Source organism: Gobius niger (genome assembly GCF_951799975.1).
Source record: "Gobius niger genome assembly, chromosome: 6".
Classification (NCBI taxonomy): Eukaryota; Metazoa; Chordata; class Actinopteri; order Gobiiformes; family Gobiidae; genus Gobius; species Gobius niger.
Genome location: NC_136857.1, coordinates 21,038,106 through 21,053,581, shown reverse-complemented (window position 1 = coordinate 21,053,581; position 15,476 = coordinate 21,038,106). Strand labels below are relative to the sequence as shown.

The 15,476-nt window shown below is 42.4% G+C and overlaps 1 protein-coding gene across 1 annotated transcript in view; it reads right to left on the bottom strand.

The window, feature by feature from the left end:
* mib2 (MIB E3 ubiquitin protein ligase 2) overlaps nucleotides 1–14,937 on the bottom strand; it is a 34,513-nt gene extending 19,576 nt beyond the window's left edge. Inside the window, exons 1-3 of the mRNA XM_079557562.1 lie at nucleotides 14,785–14,937; nucleotides 3,086–3,475; nucleotides 2,255–2,426 (exon numbers count right to left, since the gene is read on the bottom strand). Of these exons, the coding sequence (XP_079413688.1) occupies nucleotides 2,255–2,426; nucleotides 3,086–3,308 (395 nt within the window). The 5' untranslated portion in view covers nucleotides 3,309–3,475; nucleotides 14,785–14,937. The remainder of the gene's footprint in view (nucleotides 1–2,254; nucleotides 2,427–3,085; nucleotides 3,476–14,784) is intronic.
* Between the last annotated feature and the right edge of the window lie 539 nt (nucleotides 14,938–15,476).

The window sequence follows — 15,476 nt, the reverse complement described above, 5'->3', positions numbered from 1 at the left end:
CCTCTCATAAATCACAGCTGCACCATCAGGAATAACGTGTTATGTTGCCACTTATAGGAAGGAATAAATAGCCTATTGGCATAACGTTTGATAAAAGGTCCTTCGGTTTCTTTTTAGAATAGTAATACCACTAGACTACGGTTTATTGGTGTTTTCATTTGCTTGTTGTTTATTATTTTAATGGCTATACCACCGCACATGAAGTCCATCCTAGACTCACTCCTGCAGCATAATTAAAAAGAAAAAAATCACAATTCACTGTCTGCCACTGGACATGCTCTCCGTTTGGACTATCACAGGAAAGGATTCTTCTCAATGGTCGCGTACAGTAGTATGATGTAACATTAGGCCATATGAGTGTGTCCTATGACTGGCCAATTATAGAGCAAACATTTAGAGGGTGAGGGCGGGAGGGGACTTGAGTCTTCAGTCGTCATTTTAGGGGCTGGGTAAGGACTGACTTCCATGTGACGCTGGTCTCAAGAGTTTTAAAGTGAGCTCATAAGTATAAAATGAAAGCTGAAAAAGAAGCTCAGGAAGGCAAATCTGAAAAAGTACTTGACAGTGGATTCAAATAAATCTTTCACACAAAACCACAAAACATGCTCTAGTGGCGAAGGTTCACAAGGTTTTCTCAAGAGAGTATTGTGCTATTTTAAAAACTCTAACCAATATTTACCCAGCAGGAAGTTTGGCTCTCACATGACTTGCAAGTGAATCAACCGGCATCACAAAAATAAACACTACCATACCCGATTGATTGCTCGACATACAGTATTAGGTGCTAAAAAGAGAAACATGAACACTGACAAATACTGTCTGGATGATCATATGACGTATGCTCTGGCTTTAAAAGTGCGAATGTAGAGTAATTGAAAAGAACATGTTTGTAAAAGGGTTCAGCTGTTTACAAAAGATGCTTGACTAAAACACCTTGTAAGTGAAGGACACTGCTGAGCCTATAGAACCCACCCTCAATGACAAATCAATATGTGTGACCTTAGTCTCTCTATTATAATGATCTCTGCGTCTTTTCAGCAGATACACGCTCTTTATGTCCCTGTGTTAAGGACAGATAGATTTTGGCCAACTGTCTGCAACTAGACACTGTATGTAAAATAATATTGGCAGTTCAATCATTTCAGGCTACTGATTCTAAAAAGGGCTGCAAACTCACAGAACAAAAAAAAAGTTAATTAATCGCAGTCACTTTTGCCAAAAATCCAATATGTCGTTTCCCTCAATCTAAATTTAAGAAAAAACTGTTTCATACAACTTTCTACTCAAAGCCATAATAAGCAGATATTAAGGAGCTAAATGTAAAATAGCATTTTAAAGAAATGTGCAAAACCTGCACTGTATAAAATGTACACAAAAATATATTTGACCACAAGATGTTTAAAAAAAAAAAAAAACAGTTCAACCTCATCTAAACTGCAATTTTTACAGGAGTCCCACAAGGAGCCATTTTTGGTCCATTACTATTACTTATTTTAAGCAACAGCTGAAAATCCTCAGATTTATTAAGAGCAAAACGAATTTAGGCGAGTCTTAACACAGAGTTGTTGCACAGATGGAAACAGTCTTGTCTTGAGCCTGGCCTACAGTAAACTATGGCAGATATGTGGGTCATACATTTGCGTTTGTTAAAAGAGAGTGGTCGTGCAGATGACATTCAGACAAAGCCGGGAGCGGAGAGCAGCTCGCTGTGAACTGATGCAGAAGAATAAACTCACGTACAGAGGGACAGCATCAGCAAAACAAGAGCAGGATGGCCTCAAATGACTGAGGAAACGGTCTGCAGAAAAGATTTAGATGCAATCTATATGGGCCAAGGAGATTCCTGTGTCCAGAAATCGGTCATTTTTCAGATTCATATTTCCCTGAGTCAACGATCAGATTCAAGATCACAGAATTAAGACGCCACATGAGCTTACATTACATTATGACCTTGTACTTTTAATGTTTCATTTTCTTTTACTAAAAAGAATCTGATTTCATGTTAAGAGCTCTGTAGAAACGAAAGTAGGAATGTGCCAGATTTCATATTCACAATAATAAGAATCAACTTGCCCAGTGAGCACAACTGCAACAAGCACAGCGTTGTTTTGTTTTGGTGTCAAATAATAATTATTATTATTATGCACATTCCAGACACAGAACCTTAGAATTCAACTGCTCCTCAGGTTGCTAATGAAGCTTAAACAAACCACAAATGAGAGATAAAAGGCTAATGTAGCGCTGATGTACTCACGGCTGAGAGTGTGCGGTCTCGTAGCGCTCGAAGGCATGGCTCAGGTCGTGTTTGTTGTTCATGTAACACTGCGTGCACAGGTCGTAGTCGAAGCACACCTTACACTTCCACCTCATTCCCATGATGCCGTGCTTCTTGCAGCTGTCGCAGATGATGTTGGAGTGGCGCACCCCTGCCGAAAATACAGATGGGTTGTTGTTGTTGTTATTGTTTTATTAACTACACTGTCATCATCTCAACAGAAATAATCAAACAGGTGTTGTTCCACCATCTGTCTCAGGTACTGTCCACGGTGAAATGCTGAATTGAGCATCATACTGTTGAGTAATCCATAAGGGGTGAACTTAGAAATGTGGGAGAAATGTTTCACACAATCATTTATCACAAAAGCTAAGATCATGTCAAGTGGCATGAGCCTCAAACAACACAACAATACCCTTTCCCCGTTGGCTGCAGCTCTCTCATTAAGCGAAGGCCAAGTCGTGAAGCAGAGAAATGTCACTCTAAATGGAGCAAAATGCTAATGAATGTGTGTCACGCTGCTCCAAAATAGACCCAGACACTGATGAGGAGAAATGGCAGTGTAAGTCACAGCCTTGCAACAAATCATACACTGGAAATTCATCGCATCTTTGAGCAGATGTTGTTATTGTCCCTAAAACATTGTTCAACAGCTGTAAAAGTGTCAGTGTATCCTATTTGAACTAAGTAGGAATTTACACTGGACTCTAGAAACTCTTTTATAAACAAGATCCAGCCAGAGATAGATCATCATCAAGTCCCTCAGTCCTGACTCCTGCCATCATTTGGGAGGGAGTGTGTTTTTCGTACCTATCTGAGCATTGTCATACAGCAGCAGGTCAAAGGATCCCTGGTACCCCGTCCTGTAGTTGGTCCGGGTCCCGCTGTCCCACTGCACCACAACAGTCTTGTCCGGCGTGGTGGTGCTGCCCTGACGACCGATCTCCACCACTGTGCCCACGTGGCCCTCGCCATCGTCCTGGTTTCCCCACTTCCAGTCGTGGCCGCGCACCACACGCATGCCCACCTCCATGGTGCCTCTGCCGGGGACGGTCTTGCAGCGTACGGGCCGGGGGCGTGGGGCACTGGCACTACCCCCGCTGCACCTCCGAGGCTTGTGAGGGCCCGGGATGGCGCGAGATGAGGAGATCGCGGGCAGAGAGGGAACCAGCGGGGTCTCAGGGAACAGGTCAGGGGTCACTGGAAACACAACGGTCAAAAGATGCAGCATATTGGTGAATATTTAGATTTCGGTTTCTTTTAGTTAAAAATAAAACATTTTTGTCACTATAGAGAATAGAAGAAATGCAACAAATATTATTCCAAAGCCAAAAGTGGAGTGTTATATTGATAGAGGCTGCTTTTGTTGCATCACAAGTATTACGCTGTTATCTTGTGACAGTCATGACTTTGTTGACAGCTCAATCCTCAAAACTAATATTAAAAGTACCAACATTAGCTTATGCTACATCACCTATTTTGGAAAGTTACAAGTCAAGACAGTTCTAGACTCACTCATAACCCTTTTTTTTGCTCGTACACAAAAATCCTTTCAGTACAGTACATTCCATTGACTGGAGACGAGGTTTTGTAAAAAAAAAAAAGTTTTATCATAGTTTCTGACAGCTGTTCAGAACCCACGCTTGGCCATGTAAAGGAGCCGCAGAGCAGAGCACAGCAGGACCTAACTCAAATGGTTCACGTTGGAACATGTTACAAGCATAAACAGTCACAAAATCCTTAAAGTGTGCAGCCAAGTTCTCCAACAGTGTGGACAAAGATTCTCCACTATGAGAACAGTTTTGAACCCTATAAACATATTGCAAATAGACCTAAAACAACATACAGTACATGACAATATCACAACAAGCATCAAATCAAAGCCTCTCATCTTTGATTTTTGATCTTTGCGCAGCCCTAATCGATCCACTCGTGTCTTGCTACTGTGGGACTTGAACGCAGCATGCCCTGTGTCTCATCAATTATGGAGCGGTGCATTCAGGTTCACTGGTGGATGTCTCGGCACACTTGTGGAGAGAGCAGCTGGAGACGGCTGCTCTGGCCCCGCTGTGCTGATCAGAGCCGGACCTTAGCACCTGTGTCTCCGCCGGCTCCTGCAGGGCTCACACATATGCGCCCCAAGCATCAACAACACAGCCAAGCCGGAACAAACCACTGGCCCGCAGGAGGTCGTGTTTATGCCCGGACTGGAAACTACATGGGAAAAATTGTGCTCAGATTAAAATAAGCAACACAAGATGGCAGGAAAGACGCCGCGCAATAGACAGTTGCCATGTTTTTTTTGGCCATATCTGTAAATTATTGAATTGAGTGGTGGATGAAAGCCAAAACCTGCATTATAATTTGAAAACTAATTAATTTTTTCATTCATTTTTGCCACCAGCTGTATCTCTCTCTCTTTTTAATACAACAATGACAGTTATTATGACAGTAGCGCTTTTGTGGTTTGTTATTTACGCATTAACCTCTTACCACCCACCTTAACCAAGCACATTTTTTCTCCAGTTCGGCTTTACCCAAGTCTAAAAGCTTCTCGACTGGAGCCGCCTCATTTGAAAGCTAAGGCCTACAAAACCGAGCTAAACTGATCTTTTTCGTTGCATTGCTTCCGTGTTGTTGTCACTTGTTTTGCGTTTTCATTACTTTTTTCTCTGCCCTTTTGTCACATTTTTGTCACATTTTTGTTGCTCTTTTGACACTTTTTGTGAGTTTTTTGTCACTTTTTGACTCTTATTTTGACTCTTCTTCTTTTCATTGCTTTTTTGTTGCTTTTTCATCACATTTTTTTCTAATTTTTGTCACATTTTCGTCACATTTTTGTCTCATTTCTGACTAATTTCTGTTGCTTTTTTGTCACCTTTTCATTGATTTTTTGTCACTTTTTTGTTGGTATTTTGTTGCTTTTTTACTTTTTTGCCAACCTTTCACTCCTTTTTTCGTTGCATTTTCGTCACATTTTGTTTTAAGCTTATAGATTTGGGTAAAGCCAAACTGGACAAAGTGTCGGTTCGAGTGGGGGTTAAGAGGTAAATACATTTTCTAACCTCCTCAGCCTTCGGGATGTGAGGGATTTTCAGATGATAGTAGTGCAAACATCTCGCAGTCTATATTCGCAAAACAGATGCCTAAAATGGCATATCCTCATTGACCCAGCAGCTTTCTATTTTAAGCACACAACAACTTAGCCACCGCGGCGGCTTTAGACTTCCTGTCTTGTCATTGCGCTGCAAGACCATTTTTACAGATCTGAAAGTGTAAAATTGGCTCGGAACAGCATTGAGACTGAGAGAGATGTCAGTAATTGTGTTCCAAGGACACTCTCACAGATGCTGGCTGCTGCTCACTTGACTGATGACTCCAGTGTTTTGAATTGGTGCGGCTGGAAAAGGGAATTAATAGAGGAAGCTTATGTGAGTCAGCAATATATGGTTTGCAAAGGAGCGAATGATGATCAGCAGTCAGCTATTCGCATCTATTAATCAGCAGCGGCACAGCGGGAATGGGCTTTTGTTCATTTTGTAGGATGACACCAGAGCGGCAATTAAAGAGTAAACAGACAGAGGGTCAGAAAGTATTCTCCACGTACTCTTTCAATATGTTTTCATGCTGATCAAAAATGAGAGGGAAAAACCCTTTCACAAAGGAGAGCGGGTTGTGCCAAACAGCGGTAAATATGATGTGACAGCGAACAGCACGAAACAGGGATCCTTTTTCATAGCCTCGCTTGTCGTGACATTTTGTTCTCGACGTTTATGCCAGAAATAAACGATGTTCCCGTTCTTTCCCGCTAATTTCTCACAAGGCAAAAGGTCCGCATCCAATCAACAGTCTGACCTTAAAGACTGTAATTAGGAAACGAGGCGAAAGAACTGAGGCGCGCAGAACGTTTGAGCACAATTCAACGTCATTGCTTCGTATTACCGAAATTAGAGATGTGAATAAGTGCAGGAAATGGGACAATAGTGTGTAAACCATAAATATCCACTTCGTCTGCCGCAAGATAATCGCTTCCTCAGTCATGACTGTTCGTTGGTAAATTGTTGAGGTGGCTGAAAGTGGAAGTGAATGTCTGAGCTGTCAAGTGTGAGTCAAATGTCATAAAATCAATGGCATCCCAAATACTTTCTGGTTCTAACCTGCTGTGACGACCTGGACTGACCTGATCCTGCCCTGATGTAACCCTTTTCACTGTTTGGCTTGGACCATTATCTCTTTAGAGGTTTTATTGAACCTGGTCAACACCTCTCCTATTGCGCAGACAGCCATGAATCAAACACACACGTAGCTCATAACGGTGTTCATTACATGGCCATATTGTGAAGCTGAAATTGAGTTTTCTCCCACGTCTTGTAACACCAGCAGAAATCTGTCAGTTTGGGTTTGTGATCCCTGATAATAAGCTGGCAGCTGGCCGTAAAGCATTGTAGATTATGGGCCTCCCGCAGAGATTAGCGTGTTGTTTTGGCTCAGAATGCGTGTGCTTAGACATGAAAACATATGGATGCCGCGGATCAGAGAGGAGAGAGTAGGCCGATTATGCCCCATTTTTTTAAAATCCAAACGCGTATCTCAGCCAATGTGCGCAATCTACGCATGGACGGGGCAGCCCAGGAGACACACTCACACACTCTCCCAGGGCACCGAGGGCAGAGAGACTTCCCCCACAGGCTGGGACAGTGAACAGGGTGGATTTAGGAAATGCCTAGAAAGCCCTTTGATCGTATCGTCTCAATTCTGCGAACCACCAGCCTGCAACATAACATACAGAAACATTGCAGTTGTTATACTGATATCCACGTATTCTGGGTGAACACTAGCATAAGTTTAATTTAAGTATAAGTATAAGTTTAAGTATGCAAAAAGAAGAACTCCTTTTTGTATATGGATCTCTGAATATCAACCATTTTGAAGAGTCCATCCATATGACAGCTCTGCAAGTAACCGATGGTCATTCAGTATCTACAGGCAGAATCTCAGGAAGCCCAACTGAGAACAAACAAGCCTTTGTCCCAACCTTTTTTAGGAATGCTCTCACATTAATGAAGGCCTAATAATTGAAGCAGTGGTCTGTTCTCTCGTCATCTTTCACACTCCAGCCGTGACCCATGATTAGGCCTGTCACGATAACAAAAATCTGACATTTGATATATCGAGGCAGGAAAAATTTGCGAAAAACGATATTAATGAAGACCTCTTTATGCCTCAGAAACTTGCTCTAAAGCTTAAAAATGACAGAGAAAGCTTAGTTCGAAAAGGACTTTCTCTTGAAATATCCTACAGTAAACATGAAATACAATGAAACAAAACTTACTTTGACTAATAAATACAGTACTAAATTGTAAAAATGGGGGTAAAAAGTGCAAATTCATGCACAGGCGATAAATATTGAGTGCAAAAATGTATTGTTATTGAACGATAAGTCCATATAGTACTTATCGTGACAGTCCTGCCTAAGATTTGCATGTACTGGATGCACTTATAACCTGAGACAGTCACCCTGGGATGACTTCCAAAACACTAACAGGGACAGGAACAAAATGGCTGTTTACTTAATCACTGGAAGGGAAGGCTGAGCTAAACCAAAGTCACTAGTACTACAGCGCTGTTATCAAATCAATCAATCAACTTTCTATGATAATCAGGCACTTTGAAAGGCTTCATCATCAACCTGCAGTCACTCATTTCCAAACTTACCATCAAATGACATTCAAAACAACACTAAAAAATAGATACTATCAATGATAACTCACCCACGCTGAAGGCAATTAGGATATGCTGTTGAGTATTTTCTGCGGGCTGGCAACTAATATGCACTGCATTCATTTTTCAATGAGCCAATGCAGTGTCTTAAGAACTGCATGAGTAACAGTGATCCTCTTGGGGGTGGGGGACGTAGTAACGGCATACACATCAACAACATACTTAGCCCAATCGGCTTATAGGGGATATCTTATAGGGGATAGTTGTCAATAATAATAACGGTATCCTAATTCATGATTTAATATGCTGAGGGAATCAAACAATATGACGTCACATCTGCATCATCAAAGGCCGTTTCCACACGGGCGACATTCAAGAGCAAGTTTTCAGCATGGTTAGATCAGTCTAGATTTGTTCATACCAGTCAGTCACCTTGGTCAATACAACTGAACCTAGTCCTAGTCTCTACTACAATCAGACACCACTGAGAAAAGAAAAACTCAGATGCAGACAAGCCCTAAAATGACAGATTGTTATTACAGTACAAACATTACCCAGAAATATCTATATATCTATCTAATATATGAATGAGGATGGACCACAACGGAGGCTCAAAACATAATAATTTATGAAATCTCAGGCAGCCATCACACAGTTTCTTCAGTGTGCTGCCTTCAGGGAGGAGACTGCGGAATCTATGGGCCCCTTCCAGTCAGCTAAAGTTTCACCAGGCTCAAGGTTTGATACAACTTCAATTTCTCTGCGACATGACCATAAAAAAAAGAATCTTTATTTTTTGTTTAGCTACTTTTTGATACTTAGCCACCGGAGCCTTTCCACATTTATATTTCTGAGCTAATGTAATATTTGCGCTGTAATATCAATCTGGTCTTAGTCAGGTAAATCAATTTATTTCTATTATTTTTATCATAATATAAACTGTTTTGCTCGCCTCTCCCTCAGAGGATAAGCCCAATCATTGTATAAGCTCACAACGAATGGGTGAATTATTCTGACCCTTTATAACAATATGGAAAAGAAAACACAACAGAGTAGAAAAGACCCAGCCTGGCCAGCCATACTGTCTTCTTTCTCTCCGGCTAGAAAAGACCAGTTTATAAAGCCTCCATCAGATACATAACCTGTTAAATGGCTTTTCCTCATGGATGCTCGGCTGCCAAAGCCTTAGGACAGGTGTGCTGAATCATGCGAGTGTATACTGTGCTGTGTTACGTAACCGCACGTATGGGTCCTTATAGTAAACATGAAAGCAGCGCAGAGGTGCCCCCCTGCTGCGCGGTAAACTGTAAAACAACCATCCAAACGGGAGGCTGTTCTTATGGAGCGGCCTGTAAAACGTGGTGGAAGGCCAAACGTACACAGCTTACATGTGTTTTCCAAGTCGCAATCAACGTTTCAGAGCGCGGGGCTGGTGGATGATCAGGTGCCTCATTACAAAAAGAACATTCCTTGTGGTTTTATAATGCTCCAGTATCAAAAAGGCCATGAAATGATTAAAACAAATACCTACCTACCTCCTGCCATTTCTGACTTCCACCACTTATCTCGATGATTCATCTGAGAGTCCCTTAACATGTAAGTCGTGTTTATTCTCCAAGGGAAGACTATGTGCCACACTAAAGCCACGGCAGTGCATCTACATCAGCGTTAGGGTCAGACCGGAGAACAAGCCGCTGGAACTGGCTGGTGTCGGACACAACCGGTGGCCAGGGGGCTCTCTGCAAAAATCAATACAGCGCCTGAGCAAACAGCACACTCAGTGGGACTTCTGTCAATACAGTGACACAACAGCCACTTCGCTATTCTGACTGCATCACAGGCTTTGGCTCAACGGTCTGTAGGCGCGATGATAACCCAATCACTCACTGGAGAAACGAATGATTCCCTGTAATGTTAAATAGTTAATGTTACAAAGACACTGATCAAAGGATAAAGGACAAAATGTGCATCAGAAATGAAATGTTTACTAAGACCATGTACAGTTATAGGACCAACACCAAACTATACAACCCAGTATATCTTCTTTTTACAGTCTTAGACAGTGTATCGCTTTCATTTGTGTGAAAACTGAAAAAAATAACAAACCAAGCCAGAACTAAGCCAAAATATTTGTACAGATTTTCAACTAAAATATCAAATAACTTTTTTTTCCCCGGGAAGTACCACAAAGGGCGAGAACCCTCCTCCAAACGTACCGCAGATAACACGTGAAATCAGCTCAAACATTCCTCCAACATCCATACTCACTGCCCATGATCTTCAGTCCATTTTTGAACATGTCGCCTGGTGCTGGACGAGCCGTGACTCCGGGTGGGTCTCCACCAGACTGTCCCTCCAATGAGGCACCTGACTCCCAGTATTTGGCTTGATGTGAACTTTGCTGTTTGTTTTGGAGCATACAGTACTTTTTTTTTTCCTTATCTGAGTCCCTTAGAGAGCAGAGAGTGCCAGCTTCTGAACTGTGTTACAAGGAAAAACAGTGCCCCAATACTAATAACTAAAGCCACTGTTGTGACGTAATCAGAGCCGAGGAGACCGATCAGTCTGATAGTCTGGGTTCTGTTATTATGCAACACACCGCCTGCGTTTAAACTTTACATACAACATATTTACAGGGAACACTTCACCATAATATAGAAATGACAGGCCCTTTACCTGATACTTATCTGTTAACAAACAATAAAAGAATTAGAAATGGCTAGTTGTGGTCCAAACTCATTCTAAGACTAGAGCATTAAACAGCTGAAGTATCAATTGGGGCTGCAACATTAATTGTAATAAAATCCCTGGTATCTATTATGAGCAGGCAGATTTTCCAATATGCTTCAGATTACATATTCACAATGCATCAATGCCGCATCTACATTGTCAAACTGTTTGTTAATTTCAGATGGACCAGGAGCATTTCTGGTCCATCTGAACTCAACTCAACAGCACAACACAAGAACCACTGTGATCCAAACATTTCTACAGCTTCAGTGGAGAGACAATGGACACGTGAGCCCTTCCATCATCTACCCATCACCAGGAGTACAGAACTAAAAGCTAATAAAATATAAAAGTACTACATCTAATTCTCAAAAATAAGAAAAAGAAATGAAAAATACAGGACTGAGCAATTTCTTTGGTTCTGAAACATCACGTCAGATGTCGTTTTAAAACGTTGTGACATGTCTTGATTTAAAATCTAATTTTCAGGGGAATCCAGAGGGAAAAGGAAAACCAGAGCACATGGACTGTCTTGCTGTGAGGGCGAGTTCTGTCTGCTGAGTGTGTGTGAGAATTGAGGGTATTGAATGTTTCTCTTTAAATTGTGTAACACTCAGCAATATCCCTCTCTTCCCTGGCAGTTTTCAAGAGGCAGTGAATGAGCTTTATTATTATTATCATTAAGATGCTGTATGTTTTCAGATTGATCTGAGAGGACAGCAGCCTTCCACTTGAACGTAACAGGACAAGAGAGAGGCAGCGTGTTAGTGATGTCCCAGCAGCAGTCAGCTCAGCTGATGATGCTCGGTGAATGAACTGCACACAGAAGAGGAGGGCGTGCAAGGGGAGAGGAGCGCAACCGGCCACTTTACGTGCAGAAACGAGCATCATGTCAGCCCAAAATATGTATGCCCCAAGTAACAGTGTCCCACCTGCCAGCCACGGGGACACCAGCCGCTGAGCTGCCCATGTGAGATCCAGAAGGATGAAGCCGAGGGGTGGGCTCCAGTGTGTGGCAGGGGGGGGCTGAGAGGGGACGTTGGTTTAAATACTTGAGGTCCTCATCCAAATGCAGTTATACAAGAGTGCCTTTTCTAAAAATGCACACAGAGCAGCACTCTGATGTCGCCACAGCTGTAGGGCACAATAACAATGAGAAAGATGCAACATGCAGAAGTTAACTCACGCTACATTTGCCATTTTGGTTACTGAAGGAAAGTGGCCTTTAGAAACAGTCTACTTTCCCTTCCAGTAAACAAAGCTGCACAGAACATGAAAATAAGTATAAAGACAAGCTGCATTTCTATGCATGCAGAAATGTCAGCAGATAATGGCCAAGCAGCCTCGACACTGACTGGACAAATCACAGTACAACAGTTCATTGTGGTAAAGGGGAAAGCGGGGTGGGTTGAGTCATGGGGAGTTTTAGAGCTAATAAGAGAGATCAGGCTAAACTGTCAAAGAGTGTGACGTCACTTCCTGGTTATGGATGGTATAGCAGCTGCCTGAAAGGTGAGTAAACCGGAGCAGCCAGAGCAGAACACCCCGCTCTCCCTCTCACACAGTCCACACTGTGCAAACCAACACACTCCAACAAGTCCAACAAGTTAAAGTGGAAGAATGATTCAACCCACCACTGACACACATTGGACAAACACAAGTCACACATACAGTAGCTGGGGGAAAAGGAGTACATAAGATATTCTATATTTACAAAGCCCATGATTTACACTGTATGACAATGCAACAACATGTTATTAAACAGAAGAACTAAGCCACCAATCGATAACTGATGAATGAAAGAGTTGATAACTATTTTAGTAATCGATTAAACGTTTCCTACACAGACTCAAAAAAAGCTACATTTAAGTTTCCTAAATACCATCTGTCTGTGTCTCATGACAATTATTCAATCAGAAAGCCGATGTAGCACCACTTTTTTTTAAATTGTTGCCCAGTTTCCACTTCCACAGTCCCAGTTCCTGCCCCGATAAAGTCCCAATCAGTGCCAGGGCAGCCTCCAAATAAGATAAGATAAGATAAACCTTTATTGATCTCACAAAGGAGAAATTCACTTGTTACAGTCGGCGTTCAAGAAGATCACTTCAGAGTTAATAAAGTGCAGCTGATACAGAGATTATTGCACTTGTTACTTTACAGTCTTATTGTACAGTCTGACAGCAGTGGGGATGAAGGCTTTGTGGTAGCGCTCCGTCCTGCACTGAGGGTGTCTCAGTCTGCCACTGAGAGAGCTGCTCAGCTCTTCTACAGTCCCATGCAGTGGGTGGGAGGTGTTGTCCATGATGGAGGTGAGCTTGGCTAACACCCTCCTGTCCCTCACCTCTTCCACAGAGTCCAGGGGGCAGCCCAGGTCGGAGCTGGCCCTCCTGACCAGCTTGTTCAGTCAGTCCAGTTGTTAAAGCTCCGACTGAACACTGGAGGTTCTCAGCTTTCAAATGAGGAATGGCCTGTACACCGGAATGTGTGCTTGTGTTCAGCAATTTCAGTTGTAGTGACTTTTTTAAGCACTACGAGCCTCCGACAAACATTCAAGTAAAGTTTACTCCATCAACATGTCTTCAAGCGGTGCCACTAATCTGCAGATGAATCGATTACAAAAACAGTCGTCAGGTGCAGCCCTATTCAACAGTAACAAAGCAATGTTTGTGCAGGATGAGCATTAGAACACAACATCTTTCACATATGGTCACAAAGAAAGAAAGAGGACCAACCAAAGTGGACAGTCTCACTCTGACCTATATAACCACCAGAGTCAGGGGCTGAGCTGAGGGTCTCCATGAGACGATGTATTGATATACAGTAGAAGGTAAAGCCTCAGAAAGACAAATAGGCAACAAATTTCATTCCTACCTCGACAGTGGCCACGCAACAATTTCATTTCAGCTCTTTGAAGTGCATGTGAGGGGAGCAGGGTACACAAATGGCGTTTGAGTGAATGTGTGCAGTAGGTGGGGCTGACAGACTGTGGTATGTCCAGTTGTAGCTCCAGTGTGGCAGCTGCGACTTGTTCCTTCTGTCAAACTTGACAGGTGTATGGCACCAGGACAGACAGCAGTACAAACTAGTTCAATGGGACAATTCAGAGTAAAACATCACGTTATAGAGATAAAGGGAGTTGCACTTTATGGCATAACTTTAAGCATGTTCCACAGTCAGGACAGCTTTAGTTTATTGGGCCACAACTAGAACAACTGCCATGGTTTGTTTAAATTTTTTTTTAAAAATCTGCTTTGACATGCCTAAAATACTTTGGGCAGGGCACGTGTTATAGTGCTAGTATTGTGGGAGGTAGTGTAATGTGACAGTTCTTTTAAAAGAAGCATATTAAAACTACAGTCCATAATTAGACCGTTTATCAAGAGGGTCATGGCTTTAACGCCCCCTAGGCTTATTTTAGGGCACCATGCAGCTGACTTTGAATTTCATATTCATATTGAATGCTTTAGCTCCTTCTAGCAGAGCTCTATGCTACTGCTGACAGGTCTGCTCCCGCACCTTTAGGCTGGAGCACATCACGGGCACCCCGCGGACTGCTGGCACAGAGCGCACTGGATTTCATTGATCCTGTCCATCAGCTCTCCCAGGAGCGCACGTACAGCTGCTACGCCAAACAGCGTCCATAATGCACCGTACAGTGCCAAGTACACCTTCTTGACACTCGCAATTACAAGTCATTAAACAGCAATGATCTCAGTCGGGGACAGAACAAATAACAAACATCGGCATGGATGTTTTTGTGCTAACATTATTCGCTCGCCGATCACTGTGATTTTCAATAACCAGCAGCTATAAGAAGACCTTTCTTTTGTCCCTCTGACAGACATTATAAATGATCTCAGCCAGGGGACATTACTCATTCAAAACGTATAACATATCAGAGTAAATACCAGAAATAGAGGTTTGGGTTCAGTGACTGTATCCAGGCTGTGGTGCGTTTAAACGACTAGCTTGTCCGACGCTGGCGCTAGCTAGCTAATGCACGTATGGCCATGATTAAATGACACAAAAATGGCATATGCTGCGACTTAGCAACTTACCGAGGCCGGGTCAGGGATGATTACTTTGGAATAAGATGTATTTCCATATTGCCGCCATTCAACAGCGCTGACATTTCTTGTATTGGAACAAATAATTGTTTACAATGCCGAAAGGTTCGGCTGCTCGGAGCCATGTCAACACGCCCATGCATTGCGTCACGACAACGCTGCCTTCACATGCTGGAGATTCTGCAGAGATGTGTTAGGAAACCAGCTCTCCCCACTGTGTTCTTCAGCAGCAGTATAGTATAAAGCAGAGAGTCATTATATAATATACAAGGATGAGTCTGTTATACTATGAGTGTGTTCCGTGGAGACAGATTGTATAGTGACGTTTAGTGAAACATTATTTTTCACCCCGTGGTTTTAATTATGTTATGTTCTCCCTCGTGTTAGATCATAAAATAACAATACTTAATAATTAGTCATATTTCTAATAAGTGGCATGTTTTGGGGATATCTGGTGACTTGGGCTGGTGGCTTTGTGTTGTCTCTGCTGCCATCTAGTGTACAACTGTATGCATCTGGAACAGAAACGAGAAAATAATAATTTACAATGCTTTATTATAATCCAAAGTAATACTATTTGGCTGCGCCCAAAACAAAATAAATAAAAAATGCGTACCAGAGACAGTGACTGAATTAACAAGTGACAAAACTCTGTTTTTACTATGATGCCACTTCTGCCTGGA